We start from the raw sequence: 13,746 nt of genomic DNA on the forward strand, positions 1-13,746 counted from the left end.
CACCCATTAGAAAACTCTCAAACTTTTAAAATTATCCGGGCTTTTGTGCGAGTGCCACAGATGCACAACGGCAACCATATGTTACAAACGCACTGCACTGCATTAGCGTCGTGGTTGGGCAACACTGTTTTATTGCCAGCGATCGGGAGCGGGGTTCAAATCCCACGCTGTCTGTTCTCCCTGTGTCTGCATGGTATTGCCCCGGGGGCTCCAGTTTCCTCCCACTGTTCGAAACGTACCAGGCCTGAAGGTCAATTGGATGTCATTGGGGGGCACGGACTCATGGGCTGAAAGGGTCTGTTAACATGCTGTATGTCTGAATTAAAAATTAATTAAATCAATAATAATGGATCCTAAAGTAGATAAACTGCAGTGTGGAGAGAAAGAAGAACACGTTGAAATTAAAGGACAAACTTCAAGACGTCATGGGGCAGAATAATCTTATCACAAAGAAATTTCAAAGTCATATTCAAGGTTAATAGACAAAAGTATTTAAAGAAAACAAGTGTCAGGTTGAGTGCAGCAGATGCAGTTACTGCTGCAATTGTTCCATCCACAGGCCATGCAGCTTTATTTTTCCTTAAATTTGAATTTTAAAAGTACTGCCCAAGAATCTGGAAAATCCATAACTCCGGACCGACCCAATCCCCGAACAGTCCGGATTTTCGGACTTCGAGCGTATTTACAAAAATCTTTACCACTTGGTTCAAAGGTGTAGCCCACGTCTGCCAGTAACTGCAAAAGCTTTCCGAGTTCGTATTGCGTGGGACACTGCTGCATCATCAGCTTGAGAAGCAGACTGGCCTGTGACTCCATCCACTCCACTGGAATTGTAGCGTCTGCTGAATCGGCAAACTTCAGCTGTGGCAAAGAAGATTGAGAACAATAAGAATCGTGACATTCCCTGCAACATTCTGACGTAGTTGCGACTTTTATTAAACGACAGACTTTTGGAGGGAAAGGACTATCATGAATGCCTAAACACAACAGAATTTTATAAGCACGGACCAATTTCTAGACCAGAGTCAGATTATGGAAAGTATATGCGGGCAATGAGATCAGTGTCGTCATTCCACATACCTGGTGTGCCCTGACAGAGCAGTACAGAGCAGGTCATAGTGTTGCTGCCTCAGTTCCAAGGATCTGGATTTGATCCTGACTTTGGCCATTGTCTAGGTGGAGTTTCAAAAACCCTGTGGGTGCTCAAATTTCTTTCTACATCCCACAGTCATGCTGGTACGTCACTGTAAATCACCCTTCAGAAGAAACTCGCAGCAGAAAGAATGAATGGGGAACTGCTGAACAGATGTTATAAGGTGCAGGGATTCAGGGAGTTAAGCAGAAAGGCCATTGGCCTAATGGCTTCCCTGGAAAATAGGATGGATCTGGTGTCAAATGGCTGCCTTCTCTAAGTACAAAAAGATTACACATTGTGAATAAATATGAGATTCAATCTCATTGTCTGCCAGAACTGTGCTTATAACATCCATTATCTTCAGACAACAATCCACAATGTAACTTGGCCGCAGAATATTAACAGACTTTTTCTGAAAGGATATTTGTAAGTCACTTCACAGTTTTGTGACAAAATTAGTCTAAAAACATACCAAGCGCACATTCATTGGTAAAGCTCAGTACCTGCCTCATCCTCTGCACTTCTCACGGAGGCTATCACCCCTTATAGACCCTCCTATCCATGCCTTAATGTGGCCAAATCACTGAATGGGATGCACTGTCAATGGAGGTACGCTATCAAAAACCAACATGTACCCAGTCAGATTGCATAGCTCACTCTCAGGAAGGGAGTTAAACACGAGGCAAGACTGCCAGTGGACACGACAGAATTGTGTAGTAATTCGACCACTAAACTGCCCCTTCCCCATCTCTCTGCAGTTTATTCACATAGTTGAGGATCTTAACTGCCCGAACGACCATGAAATAACCTGAAATTCTGAAATGAGGACACGGCACTGATAAGGATAGTGGTCTGGCAGTAGAGTTTCATTGGATATAATAATTAAATCCAGCTCCTCCAACCATTTTTCTGCTGCTCTCTTAGTTTATTCTGGAGAGACGCCAAGAATGAGGACCATGTCATTGCAGATGGGCATGACGCTGGGGTGTTGAGGAGGATCTGGAATTCAGCCATGTCAAGCATCTGTTCAGGTTTTAAAAAAAACATTGCTCAGTCCTTATGTCTGAAGCCACCAGTTTAAAAGAGAAGCCACACTCGTCTTGAAGGGATTTCCCAGCTTCAGAATTCTTGATCACGTTTCTGAAACAGCAACTTATAGTCCTGAGCAGTTCAATGTAATTACTGCTGGCCTGCTCACCAACTACGGTGTAGTGTTAATAACACCAATAGCCAATGGGAAATGTTATAAAACAAAGAAAACGACAAATGTATGCATGATTATGGTGACATTAATTGGATCCCTACTGGATCAAACTTTCAAATGTTAGCTGTCCTCTCAAAGACGTATTCGAGCTTAAATGGTAATAACACAATATCCATCAGTTCCACTCCCGCTGAAACCTCATGACAGTCCCAGAATGGGCTGCAGAGTGAAGAATGAGAAAGTTGATATTTAATGGACCTCTTTGGAGGTTTTAAGACGTGGAAACATATTTAGAGCAATTTATGAAGTGTTTATCATGAACAATTGCTTCTTTGCTTCCAATTCGAGAGAGAGCGAGAGACCAAGCAAAAGAGAAAGTGACCAAACAAGTGAGAGAGATATTTTCCAAACTATTAGTAATTCAGCAGTAATTCAATGACACTGCTTTGATATTTAAACATACTAAAATACAATGGTTAAATATAGCTTGCTAAGAATTTCCCCTTTAGTTTTTTTTAACTGAGAGTCACACAGACATCTGAGGTGACTTCTCCCACAGCTGACTAACCTTCAACAAAGACTGTCATCTATTTGCCACAACACCACTCTCATCCCATCTCCTGCTGCCCACACCAGAGGCAAGGTCTGAACTTCTGCCCAACAGCCTCCACATTCGACGGTCGCCCTTCACACTGGCTGCCACCTTAAATGAGATTTAAGTGCCACTCCAGGCACTTTCCACTCCTTTCCCACCCAGCCTTCCAAAGGGACCATTCCCATCACAACTCCCTCATCTGCTCTTCGATCTCCATCATTCCCAATGAAACCAGGGGGAGATGCAAACCAGAGATAAATATCCACTCCTTCCCCAGTCTTACTGCAAACTAAAACTTTTCTCACTTTCCCAACAAATCAAAGATCTTTGTTCTGAAACATTAACTGTTTCTCTCTCCACGCCTGTCCCATTGAATGCTCCCTGGATTTCTTTGTGCTTATTTCAGAATTCCAGCATTTTACTTTCAATCTTTCACCAATATGAACTTCCTGAGAGTAACTTCACCTGACTTCAGCAATAGAAACTACAATAAAATCAGAACATCTCAAACATTCAGGTCCATGGGGCCAATGTTCAAAGGATTAAAAAAGCAGAGAGAGATTCAACATCATTTTAAGACAATTATAGTACAAATGAATTTATTGCATTGCAACTTATTGGAAAAGTTCTAAATTTAATGACTGGTTTCATTACATCAGTAATTACAATCCTTGGGAAAATTCATTTTTGTTTCTGACTGCCAAACGTCATTACAGTTTTAAAATGTTGACCATAAGACAGATTTAAGATCTGATGATAATGAGCTCACATGGGTAAGCTAATCTTCAAGCATGTCAGAAGTGGAAAAAATCAAATGTGCATTTGGGATGCAAGACCTACAACTGCCTTGAAATGTGCACAACCGGTCTCTGAATTTAAAAGTGTGCTTTCCTTAATCCGATTGCCTTGAACGCAGTACTTTAGAAAGAAAATCTGAAACCCAATCAAATTTTGGCATATGAAGCTTGGAGATTGGAGTTAAATTAACAAACTAGAAATCCAAAACAGCCATTCTCAACGGAGTTGGGGGGGGGGGAGGGGCATCACAGCACATTTAACGGGGGCACGGATTGAAATCATAAAATGTTTTTTATCTTGTCGGTAGAAGTACAGAAAAAAATGACGACTGCTTCACAGGGACTTTGAGCAGAGAATTGCTGATCTAATAATCTCTCAGAAAAGCCAACAAGAAATTAATATTCAGTTAATTAAATAAAAAGCTAGCATAAATGAAAGGTGACCATGCAACTATTGAATGGTCACCAAAACCAACCTGGTTTACTTATCCTCTTTGTTATGGAGGGCTATGGACTGGCTGCAGGTCAGTGGGAAAAGGCAGAATAATAGCTTGGCTCAGACTAGATGGGCCAAAGGGTTTGTTTTCTGTGCTGTAATGTTCTAGACTCTAAAGGAAATTTCCACTCCTCAGCGCCCATGATGTCTGCTGAAGTGACCCAGCGAACTATTCTGTTACAGAGGTTTCAAGCGCTCCGAACGTTCGTGTTGCTAACAAAGCCGACATTCCATGAGTGAATTTTTTTTTAATAGAACTACTGGTCTACGGTGTACTATCTCATTTATATCAAATAGTTAGGATTGTTTGTTAGGAATTTCTGGTGAAGGTGTTTGATTTGCAACAATTATGTCACTTCCCACTGAGAATTGTATTTTTTTGGGATGTTAAGTGTGCACCAGCTCGGAAGTTATTTATTCTGATCAAACAGCTCATTCAGTTGCAGTGCAATAACATATGCTTTGGAGTCAAAGGGAATCGATCAAAACTGAGCTGTAGAACTGCACAATGAGCCAAAGTCCAATAAATTCCAGTCCCAGTTTTCGTACAAAAGGCTTTATGCAAATTTAGCTCTCAGAGCACTCCTGCCTCAAGTTTCAAGTAGAGACAACACACAAGAGACTGCAGATGTTGGAATCTGAAACTAAACACTATCCGCAGGAGGAAATCAGCAAAGGAGAGAAAGAAAGGTCGACAATTCAGGCCAGAATCCTTCATCACCACACCTCCACAGTTTTGCAAATTCTTACCCACCTACCCCCTGCATCCTTTGGTTGATTTAAATAAACCACCCTGCTCTTAGCTCTATTCTCTGGAGATTTTGCATACCCTGACGTGCTCAGGCAATTTTAGACCACAAGATACAGGAGCAGAAGTAGGCCATTTGGCCCATCGAGTCTGCTCTGCCATTCCATCATGAGCTGATCTATTTTCCCACTCAGCCCCACTCCCCTGCCTTCTCCCTATAACCTTTGATAGCCTGAAATATTCAGATACCTATCAATCTCTGCCTTAAATATAGGATGTGTAATGGCTCATGTTTCACTCCCAAATTTCTAGTTAAGAATCTCCATAGCTATTTTGATCCAACAGATCCTGTTGGTTATCTGGTTCTGACTCCTACTCTCCTAGACACTTACTGTAGTTTTTCAGCGCCTACATTCTACACATAACAGAACACCAATGTGAAATCACTGACTTTAGATCCTCTGCTCTGTATTGCTTCAAGGCAAGGTGGATCAACCAACACAAGAGGAGGAGAGATTGTGAAGACTCACAGACTGCAGACATTTTTGGAATTCCTGAATTTTCAACTTTGCTTCTTTGTAATTTTTATGTTCTGTACACAGTTCATACATCTTCAACATGCAGACCCAGGGGCAGTCCTTTAGAAAAAAACAAGATAACATAACAAGATCTTTAATGTCAGAGATTTACAGTTCGGGTGTCAGCTTCAATCAAGTATTTTTTTAAAACCTACAAAACTCCTGTACAACATTAGCAGAGGGAATTGTATGGACTAGCTGTCTTATGAATAATATTACAGCCAGTCTGCAAACTCACACTGTAAACAGCACGGTCAATGAACAAATGAACCCTCATTTTGGCCAGAAGATCGAGGGAAGAGTATTGGTTAAGAAACCCTTCAAATACTGCCTTGGGGTCTTCAACTCTTCTTGCATGATAGAACTCCAACGCCAGGTTTTGTTTCAGTATTGTTGGGGGCAGGCAGCAGAATCACATTGGATTTGCCTCCTTCCTTAAACAGTCACAATGACAGATTTTCTGGCACATTTCTACTTTCCCCAGTCACGATCAAATGTCATCAACTTGAAGCATTAAGCCGGTTTCTTTTTCCAGAAATGCTGTCTAAGCTGATGAATATTTCCATCATTTTACATTTTCATTTCTACAGGTGAGCCGTGGAGAGCATTCTGACTGATTGCAACACTGCCTGGTATGGAGGTGCCAATGCACAGGACAGGAAGAGGTGACAGAGTCGTGAACTCAGCCAGCTCCATCATGGGCTCCAGTCTTCACTCCATTAAGGACATCTACAAGAGACAGTGTCTCAAGAAAGCAGCCTCTATCCTCAAGGACCCTCACCACCCAGGACACATCCTCTTCTCACTACTACCATCAGGAAGAAGGTATTTGAGCCTGAAGACACGCACCCAACAGGACTGAAACAGCTTCTAATCTCTGCTGTCATGGACAATGAGCCACAGACACTACCTCACTTTTCTCTTGGACGATTTTCTTTATTTAATTAGGGTTAGGGTTTTTACACCTATAATACTGCCACAAAATAACAGGTGTTGATGGCAATAAATTCTGATTCAATACAAATTCAAGGACTGTTACCTCCCCGCTGCCATCAGAGAATCGAATAGACCTCTTGTTAGTAAAGTGATACTGCCCAAAGTTTCTCTTTATTTTGCACTTACCTTTTGTACTCGACTTCCCTGGACAACACGCACAACAAAGCTTTTCACTGTATCTTAATGCAGGTGAGGAGAGACAAGGCAATTCTACCTTCTGAAAAAGTTGAAATCCTCGGACAAGATGTTTACTTTTCCTTCTTCCCAAGAGTACCTTCCACATCAATGCCAGATCATGAAGATTCCACTCATGGTACTCCACCGAATCATCGATGTGTTTTGTGACTTCAGAGATGGTGCCATCATCCGAGGACATTACCACCCAAACGTAAAGACACTGAAGAATATCAGTTTCCTGTGAATGAGAGGGAGAGTAAGCACTGGAATACAGATGGAGTTGATGAATAAAATGGTCACCTCTGAAATCATTAACTTTTCCTTCCTCTTCTCCTTCCAAGCCATGGAGTGAAGGAGCCACCTGATGGAGGCTTATTAAATGATGAGGGGCAAAGATAGTCCATTCTTTTTCCCAGGACAGTGGTCCAGTAGGCTTAGGCTTAAGGTGAGAGGGAGAAATTTAAAGGGGATCCAAAGCCAACTTTTCCCACATGGGTGGTGGGTAGGTGGAACGAGCTGCCAGAGGAACATACTATTATAATGTTTGAAATATTTAGACAATTACAAGGATAGAGCAGTGGTTTTCAAATTGCCCCCTCTAAAATCACATTCCACCTTAAGCAATCTCTACGCCATAGGTGCTCTGTGATTAGTAAGTGATTGCTTAAGGTGATACATTGTTTTAATCGTACCTCATTGACTCATTATGTGCGCGGTTTCATAACTCCAAAGGAAATGGGCCAATGACAATTTTTCTCAAGCAAAATATTTTCGTGACAATTGGGTCCAGAGCAGTGGTTCTCAACCTTCCCACCCACTCACAGACCCCTTACTAATCACAGAGCACTTGTGACATAGGGATTACTCAAGGAGGAATGAGAGTTTAGGGGGGCAGTTTGAAAACCACTGGTTTAGTGGGTATGGGCCAATCACAGGCAAATGGGACTAGCCCAGGAAGGCACCTTGAATGGCAGGGATGAGATGGGCCAAAGTCCTGTTTCTGTGCTAAGTAACTGGAGTCACCTGATCCCAAATCCCTCATTTGTTCCACGAATGCGTTCTATGCGGAAACCTAGACTGATGAGCTCAAATCCCATCAGGAAAGATGAACTATAATTGACACAATGACCACAGCCTCAGTTTCACTCATTTAAGGACTCTTAGTTTGCCCCTATTACTTTTCTTTTCTGTATTGCACAGTTTATTTGGAGCATTTCCTTCTTGTTTATATTTTTCTCTTTTGTATACGTATCTTTTCTTGAGTACAGTTTACATTACCGATAAGTGGGAATTCTGCCTGGCCCATAGAAAATAGAATCTCAGGGTCGTATGTGATGTTTGTACTCTCCAATAAATCTGAACTTTGAACCTATGTTTATTTGTTAATTACTGATTGTGTGTGGCCCAGTGAAAACTTGACTTGACATGATCAGGATTTATGAATATAACATTTCATTTCTGGTTAAGATCAGTTCAGATCAATTTTAGGTAGTTTAGTGCATGGATTTGATTTGAGGGCAAGGTCATTGAATTATGTGGATCCCCTTTATTGTTGAGTTTCTCCAGACTAGTGAGATTCAATAAATCTGTGAGGAAGTAGCCCAAGTTCATCGTAATATTATACCTTGAATATAATCTTCAAACAAATACATTAAATTTAGTTCACAATGGTTTAAATCCCAGAGTAGTCTTCTGAAAATGCAAATTCAACACAGTTGCAGCTTCTGCTGTGTACCCTATTGGCTTGGGACACAAGGCTTCATTGTTACACTTACGAGAGTAAAAATGGGTATGGCTTCAATAGGCCATTGATGTCGACAATAGGACGCCAAGATAGTTTACAGGGCAGTGAGACAGCTCTTGGACAGAGAACTGGGGACCGATATTTGGATTCCTGGTGGAAAGCTAAAGGATGAACAGTAATCTGGAATGGTAGATTTTAAAAAGGCTTTCAATGGTTTGCACCAATTATTTTCAACATTTTGCAAGTGAGGGTAACAGGCTAATGGACAGGATAGTGCACTCTGGTATTCAATGTTTTGAGGAATTTTGGAAATTAATTGGAATTGATTATGTTTTTTTTTAGCTGTTCATCTTTCATACTCTAAGAATATTTTAGTGACAATTGGGTCCAGAGCAGTGGTTCTCAACCTTCCCACCCACTCACAGACCTTCTTACTCTAAGAATATAAGGGTATGGTGTAATTCAATCGTTAGTATTTCTCTGTTACGTCAGAAGGAATACTTCCAGATGCAATATGCGCAACCAATTACAGAAGGGCAAGCGCACAGACACACATGCACACACACGCACACATGAACAGGCAGACAGATGCCCACATAGGCAGACAGACGTGTATGCAGATAGGCACAAATATTATACACTGAGTATTAATGACGATTGAAAGTCAAATTATTTAAGGATCATAATTTTATACCCCCTCAGAGTTTAACAATTCAGATTATTTTGCACTAATGTATGGGAAGTGAAACCTCTGTTGAATGGGATCTCTTACAGGGTCACCATACTCCTCTGCATTGCCAGATTAACTCTGATTCTTATTGCAACAAAATGCTTTCTTAGGGAATCCTGGAGAGTGAAGTTTCCATTGCATTACATATTCTGAAAAATATGTATTTAAATAGTGCTCTACCATGTTGCAACTCTCCTGTTTGCAAGATTAAAACAACAATGTCTGGCCTTGATTATCAGATACAATATAATTACACACAATCCTTGTGATGCGATGAACAAAAATTTTTAAACAAGAGCAATTTGATGAGGATAAGTGAGTAATTGGTTATTTGTTTTTTTTTTCTAATGGTAAAACCCGCTGTAAATCTAAGGGTGATTCTGCAATATGACGCAATGACTGAGGGAGTATTGTGTAAATCAATCAGCAAGAAACACATCACTTTAAACCACGGTCACCTCCTCTCTCAGATATGCTTTAAAAAGATCCATATCCACCATTTTGTGGCCTCATTAATGCACCAGCCAATACCGGTCATTGTAACACACTGGGTGATCTGAGAGCTTGCTCTGATCATAATTAGCTGTCATGTTTTCTATAAAAGTGATAACACTTCAAAAGGCGCTAGAGTTGGTAAAATACTTCCTGAAATCCAAAAACGAGCTCTATAACTGCAAGTATTTCCTTTTCTTCAATATATTTTTGGTTCATGGTTTTAGAAACGAAAATATTAGAATTCAGCAAGAAAGGTGTGACTTTTTGGTGAAAATGAAGTTTAGTACCCATTCTGCTTATACTCTCCATTCAATGAGCTGACAAGACATAGCTACAACCAGTCATCACAAACTACTGAATAAATGCTTGAGCAAGCGAAGGCAAATGCATCCTTCTATGCATGTCACCTGCATCCCTTAACAACGTCTATGGTAATGACAATCGGAGTTTATTGTCATACACACAAGTTCTTACTTGCTGAGAGCAAACAGGTTGATAATATACTCAAACTACAATGGTTTAAAAAAAAGTAAATGTCACATTGTATACCAAGAAAGAAAAGTTAATAAATATAAAAGGATAGATAAGATTTACAGTTGCCTTTGGTGCAAAAAAACCCCAAGTGATGTATCAGTAGTGCAGCCAGATCTTTTGGTCGTCCCAGACCAGTTTATGGTTAGGGTGAGGGAAGTAAAGGGAGGTTCAAGAGCTGATAGCTGTTCAATAAAAAAATGTTCCTGAACCTGGAAGTGCTGGACCTTAAGCTTTTGTACATTGAGAGGAGATTGTGACCAGGGTCCTTTATGACCCTGTAACCCTCTAGTTTCACACACACCACTGAAACTATTCTATTGGGCTTCATCACTGCTCTGCATGTTGTGTACTGCCCTGCACAAATCACAAGATACTGCAGAGTTATGGAAGAGGCTCATGCTGTCGCACACTTACAACTGTGTGGCTCAGTACGACAATAACACCATCTACAAATTTGCCAGGAATATCACAGTAGCGGGTTGTATAAAGGAAGGGGAAGAGTCAGCGTACAGGATGGAGACTGAAAACTTGGCTGGATGGTGCATCAACAACAACCTCGCACTCAATGTCACCAAGACTAAGGATTGTTGACTTCAGGAAGGGAAAGCCAGAGGTATACAAGCCTGTGATCATTGGGGAATCAGGTGGAGAGGGTGCATGTTGTGTGATTGGCAAACTATCGGTGAGGAGCGTCAATTTTAAACTCCTCTTATTTTCGGCGATTTTTTTTGCAGGTTGCTTGAGGCTGCTGGTTGCTTGAATTCAGGATAATAGGAGTTTTACTGCATTTCTTTTCGATCATTCAACTCTGTCAGCATATTCTCCATCTTCTTCCTTATGCACCTATTAAACGTCCATGCTGTTTCCCTCCACTTCTGCAGCTGGTGACAGTTTCCACAATCTAACCATGCAAAAGGAAGAGCCTTATAATGGCCATTTTTCACAAGCCCTATTTACTACACTCATATTTAGTGTAAGGGGCACCCACCTGAAAGCATGCAGCCAGGACAGCCAACACCGGTGCATTCTGTCGCACTGCCTCGGTCAAAAGGTGACGCCAAGGATTTGGGCTCTCTTGGCACCTGTAAAGAACTTCAAAGAGATCTTTCGGGGATTTGCTCTCTTTGCTCAATTCTTTCTTCATCACCGTACAACCTGTTGGCTTTTGTTGTGAAACAAATGGCAAATTCTCAAAGGCGAGGGTCAGGTGATCACGAAGAATGGGACTGAAGTCCTTTAGCAGTGCCTTCACCTATTGAAAAGGACCAGATCAAAGCATAAGGGCAAGGTCGCTGTTAAAGTACAAAGCAAAGAAACAATGACTCGGAGTGCTTGTCTAACAAGGCATTAAAACCACTTTAATATCTTTTGTGAAAATGGTGAGGACCATGGAGTAACTGGACCCTGACAAATCTGAACATTATTTTTTTTAAACAGTATTTCAGTCAATTATAATTCAGTCAAATAAAAGACTCCACTCCCTTCCCTCTCTATTTTAAACAATAGTTTATTTTTGTCGCGTGAAGGCAGGATTTCAGACTGAAACAACTTCAGTGGCAGTTTCCCCACCAATGTCTCTCCATTCCCTGCCTCCTTTCGCACAGACATGATAAACTCTACCTAGTCCCTGATCACATCCAGGTAACACCTTTTGTTGGTCTGGATTCCTTCCCCATTGTTTGAATTCTGAGACTTTCTGATATACCCTGATGCTGCGTTTCCTGATTTTTCCTCGAGCAAGGGCTCAGGTCCGAAATATCGACAATACATCTTTGTCTTCTTTAGATGCTGAAAAGACCAGCTGAATTCCTCCAGTATTTCGGCGTTTTTACTACAATCAAGTGTCTGCAGCCAGTCACATTTCTCTCAGTGGCAGTGGAGCCATTGATTATGGGGCAATAGAAGATTTGCCTTATTATCTTCAGAAAATGCAGAGGAACATAACAGGAACAGGAATATTTTTCTTGCTCTAAAAACAACTGTGAATATTTATCTATATATTGTCTCTTTTTCAGTCTTGGCACATTGTGGTAATTTAATGTATCTTACTCCTTTTGGTGCAACTTAGCTACTTATTTGGCTGCAGCAAGTTTGAACATTGGTGCATCTGTACCTGTTTGTACATATGCAATGACCATAAACTCTCCTCTCACCTGATCAGACAGCCCTTTGCCTCACTTCACCATTTAAATGAGTTATGATGGATTCTTTTCCTTCTCTACTTTACAGCTGGTTTCCCATCACCCATGATTTCCTCAAAAATCTACTGATTTTATTCGTAAATACGGTAACTGAGTATGCTCAGGGTTTGGACATACAGAAAACTCCAAATATTTCCAATCCACAAGCAAGGAATTTCCTCCCACCAGGGTTCTACACTTTGAAGTCATAGGAAACAGTCTCTCTGGTCATCTCTTAAAAACATATGCTTCAATGAGATCATCTCTTTATTGTCCTAAAACTCCTCAAAATGCACAGTGAATATAATCAATTTCCAGAGGTCAGAAGCTCGTGCTAACCACAGTCTGGATTTATAGACAGATAGCTCCCAGTGGGATCACTGCTGTCAACCAGTCAGTCATGTTTGGAGAAAATATCCAAGGATTTAACTCCGCATGGCAGCAATATATTGTCCACTGACAGATGCCTGTGATGAATAATACAGCAAAGAAGCAAAAACAATTCAGTAAAAAAACAAGAAACTCCAGGGAACAGGATATTGGACATGGGTCATTTGTGTCTTGGTTTTAAATTTTTTGCTCAAACTGATGAAAAACCTCCTCGTCCTCTGGGCAAAAAGATATTTTCACCGTCAAGAATCCATCCTATTTCGAGCATAACTCACGCTTCAAGAGCCACATTTGTTGAAAAATAACTCGAAATTAACAGGAATGGAAAATGGAAACAAAATATTTCTGAATCAGGGAGGAAGTTTTATTCTGTGGCTGGCACGAACCACTGCTGCCCAATCCCTGACCACAATGCTAGGTTGAGCTGGTTGGGCTCCAGATAAGGCACCACAGTTAGCGCGACACTATTACAGCGCCAGTGACCTGGAATCGAATTTGGTGCCATCTGAAAGGAGTTCGTATGTTCACCCCTTGTCTGCGTGGATTTCCTTCGGGTGCTCCAGTTTCCTCCCACACTCCAAAATGTATGGGGTTTATAGGTTAATAGGTATATTTGGGTAACACGGGCTTGAGGGATGCTGTCATGCTGTATCTCTAAAATTAGAACAAAAGTGGCTCAAAAGTAGGGAGGTTATGCTCCAACGTTATAAAACCTTGGTCAGACCTCAGCGGGAGAAATACGATTCCAGCTCTGTAGTGAGTGCAGAGGACGTTCCTCGGGATGGAGCAGTTCACTTATGAGGAGACTGGGTTTCTTTTTCCCCACAGCAGAGAAGGTTAAAATGCAACAAAATTGAGGTATTCTGCAGGAACCTTTCCACCAGGTAGCGGTAAAAGCAGAGTGTAAATGTTTTTTTTTGGGGGGGGGGGGGAACAGATATGGAGGA

The 13,746-nt window shown here is 41.2% G+C and overlaps 1 protein-coding gene across 4 annotated transcripts in view; it reads right to left on the bottom strand.

The window, feature by feature from the left end:
- spg11 (SPG11 vesicle trafficking associated, spatacsin) overlaps window positions 1-13,746 on the bottom strand; it is a 127,965-nt gene that overhangs the window by 34,045 nt on the left and 80,174 nt on the right. For all 4 annotated transcript variants that reach the window (XR_011348460.1, XM_069910158.1, XM_069910160.1 and 1 more), the window contains exons 25-28: window positions 11,218-11,481; window positions 6,764-6,964; window positions 5,506-5,613; window positions 699-861 (exon numbers count right to left, since the gene is read on the bottom strand). Coding sequence is in view for 3 of the 4 variants with exons in the window: in XM_069910158.1 (XP_069766259.1) it covers window positions 699-861; window positions 5,506-5,613; window positions 6,764-6,964; window positions 11,218-11,481 (736 nt within the window). In the remaining variant the exon portion in view is untranslated. The remainder of the gene's footprint in view (window positions 1-698; window positions 862-5,505; window positions 5,614-6,763; window positions 6,965-11,217; window positions 11,482-13,746) is intronic.

The sequence above is a fragment of the Narcine bancroftii genome, chromosome 14 (assembly GCF_036971445.1).
Source record: "Narcine bancroftii isolate sNarBan1 chromosome 14, sNarBan1.hap1, whole genome shotgun sequence".
Classification (NCBI taxonomy): domain Eukaryota; kingdom Metazoa; phylum Chordata; class Chondrichthyes; order Torpediniformes; family Narcinidae; genus Narcine; species Narcine bancroftii.